Source organism: Histoplasma capsulatum, genomic scaffold, assembly GCF_000149585.1.
Source record: "Histoplasma capsulatum NAm1 scaffold_7 genomic scaffold, whole genome shotgun sequence".
NCBI classification, from domain to species: Eukaryota; Fungi; Ascomycota; class Eurotiomycetes; order Onygenales; family Ajellomycetaceae; genus Histoplasma; species Histoplasma mississippiense.
In genome coordinates, this window is record NW_001813976.1 from 1,968,078 (window position 1) to 1,970,287 (window position 2,210).

Below are 2,210 nucleotides of genomic sequence, written 5' to 3' on the forward strand. Positions count from 1 at the left end.
ATGCGTCGAGTCGATCTGATGCCGGCGGGCATGTCTGGTTCGGGTGGACATCCTTCCCCTCGATACACTGGATCGTGCCCTGTCTTGCAATAGGATGCGTCACCATTGGGATCTTCTCGATCTATCTGGCGGTGTTTAATTATTTGGCCGATACCTACCATCGGTATGCCAGCTCGGCCTTGGCGGCGCAATCGTGTTGTAAAGGATCATGGATGCCCCCTTATTCCCCCCTCCTTTTCCTTTTCCCCCCTTTGGTTTTTTTTTTTTTTTTTTTTTTTTTTTTTTTTGGTCCTAAGGACACTGAATGGGTTTCCTCATGCGTACCCCTTTCACACAGCTTGGTCCAATTGCTAAGTGAAAATTCCTGCACAGGCCGTAATCTCCTTGGTGGCGTATTTCCGCTCGTGGTGCGAATAATGTACGTCAATCTCGGATATCCAGAGGCATCAAGCTTGCTGGGAGGAATAGTATGTCGTTTCCACTTCCATGGTTCCAATTTGTACCCGCCTTATTTCTTTTACCCGCACCCCGCGATGGTCATGTCCCGAACAGATGACAGATTGGTAATACTTACGACTACCAACATACAGGGCTCGTTGCTCACGATTGTCCCGTGGGTTCTTGTGTTCTATGGTCCGAAAATCAGGGCGCGAAGTAAAATCGCAAGTGTAAGTTTGGTACAACGTTTTCACTTCCCATCCTGCCACGTGCCGTGATAATCCCAGTGATTATTTGATGGTTTCTGTAGCGCTGGTTCCTGTTGGCGCCATCACTTGCTAATTGATATTTTTCGTCCCTTTCTCGATTCCAGGAAATTATGACAGAAGACGAACGAGCTGGATAGCGTACATTTCTGGCAATGATTCATGGCTCCCGTAATCATTGTCTTATACATAGGTTACCAAGCGATATTGATCAAATCAGAGCCGCGAGCTGAATGCGCTTATTGTTCCTCGCGGGGTTCGCTACGAGGCGAGGGGATACGTGGTTCTCTGTTTCTTCCAATAATATAACGAACTTTTCATGTCGTGATGTATATATAGAGCCGAATGTATATATGTATGTATATACTCCGTAGATGGCAACATCATAGATTTATAATAAAACAGACCGCGAGAACCCAAGAGAACTGCATATAGCTACACCGTGATCACTCGCACTATTGAATTTTCCAGATCGTCAGATAGATCGAACTTAATCCCCGATCCAATCACCCTTGAGAGCATTGTTAAATTGTATTCTGTACAGTAGATATACTTGTTCCTAATAGCTTCTAGGGTTCTCTATTGTGTACAGGTACGTTGAGGCATTGCCATCCCTGTTACTAACAGTAATAAGAATGGCTGCCATGCTCTCCATAAAGCCACCATCGTAATATTCTCTCCTCATTTGATTTTTCAGCAGCTGATCGCAGTTTCGGAAGCGTGATTCTGATGCGATAGCAGGGCTCGATGGTAACATCTGTGCAGCGCTAGTCGGTATCTGGGCAAGCGCGTTGGCCTAATATAGGCAGTGCCGCCAATGGGCGAGCAGATGATTGGTTGAAATTCATAACGTAATCAGAGCGTCTAAATCCGGCCGACAGAAGCCAATGAGGGAGTTCTGCCGATAAAGCGGTGGCAGATTGCGTGATTGGAAAGTTGTAGCGGGGCGGATGTATATTGACACATTGGTGGGGCAGTGGTAGTGGTGGTGGTGGAGGTGTGTGGTGGAGGTGGTGGTATTGGGGGGGTTCGTTAAGCATGCGAAATTTATAACTTATCATTCAGGGAAACTTCCTCATTTGGTGGTTCTATCTCTGCTTTATATATTACCCCTCCATTCTCTCATCCTGCTGTAGCAACGTGATTTCCTTGCCCTACAGACACCCACGACCTCCACTCTTCGACCATTTTCTTCGAATCTAGAATTACTCACATCCATCATGGCTGAAGAACGTGCTGCTCCGTGAGTTTACCCCTCCATCGCATACCTTGCTGATTCAGCTTGGTCCTTGGTTGTCTTAACAACTGAGGTGTTTTCTTTCAGTCTCCGACTCGGGTCAATTGCCCCCAACTTTAAGGCAGTCATCACAAAGGGTGAAATCGACTTCCATGAATTCATTGGCGATCACTACGTCATCCTCTTCTCTCACCCCGTACGTTCCCATGAGTGAGGCGATGAGGAGACCATTGTCGAGAGAATGATGATGTGGGTGGGGGTTGGTTTTG

General features: G+C 46.7%; 2 protein-coding genes across 2 annotated transcripts in view; both read left to right on the forward strand.

The window, feature by feature from the left end:
- Window positions 1-416: 416 nt before the first annotated feature.
- On the forward strand, window positions 417-844 carry HCAG_06209 (predicted protein; the record flags this gene model as incomplete). Its single annotated transcript, XM_001538554.1, has 3 exons — window positions 417-467; window positions 591-668; window positions 812-844. The coding sequence occupies 3 exons, from the start codon at window positions 417-419 to the stop codon at window positions 842-844; spliced, it is 162 nt and encodes a 53-aa protein (XP_001538604.1).
- Window positions 845-1,924: 1,080 nt separating this feature from the next.
- Window positions 1,925-2,210, forward strand: part of HCAG_06210 (thiol-specific antioxidant) — a gene marked incomplete at both ends in the record, with an annotated part of 1,201 nt that continues 915 nt past the window's right edge. Inside the window, 2 exons of the mRNA XM_001538555.1 lie at window positions 1,925-1,947; window positions 2,029-2,137. Of these exons, the coding sequence (XP_001538605.1) occupies window positions 1,925-1,947; window positions 2,029-2,137 (132 nt within the window). The remainder of the gene's footprint in view (window positions 1,948-2,028; window positions 2,138-2,210) is intronic.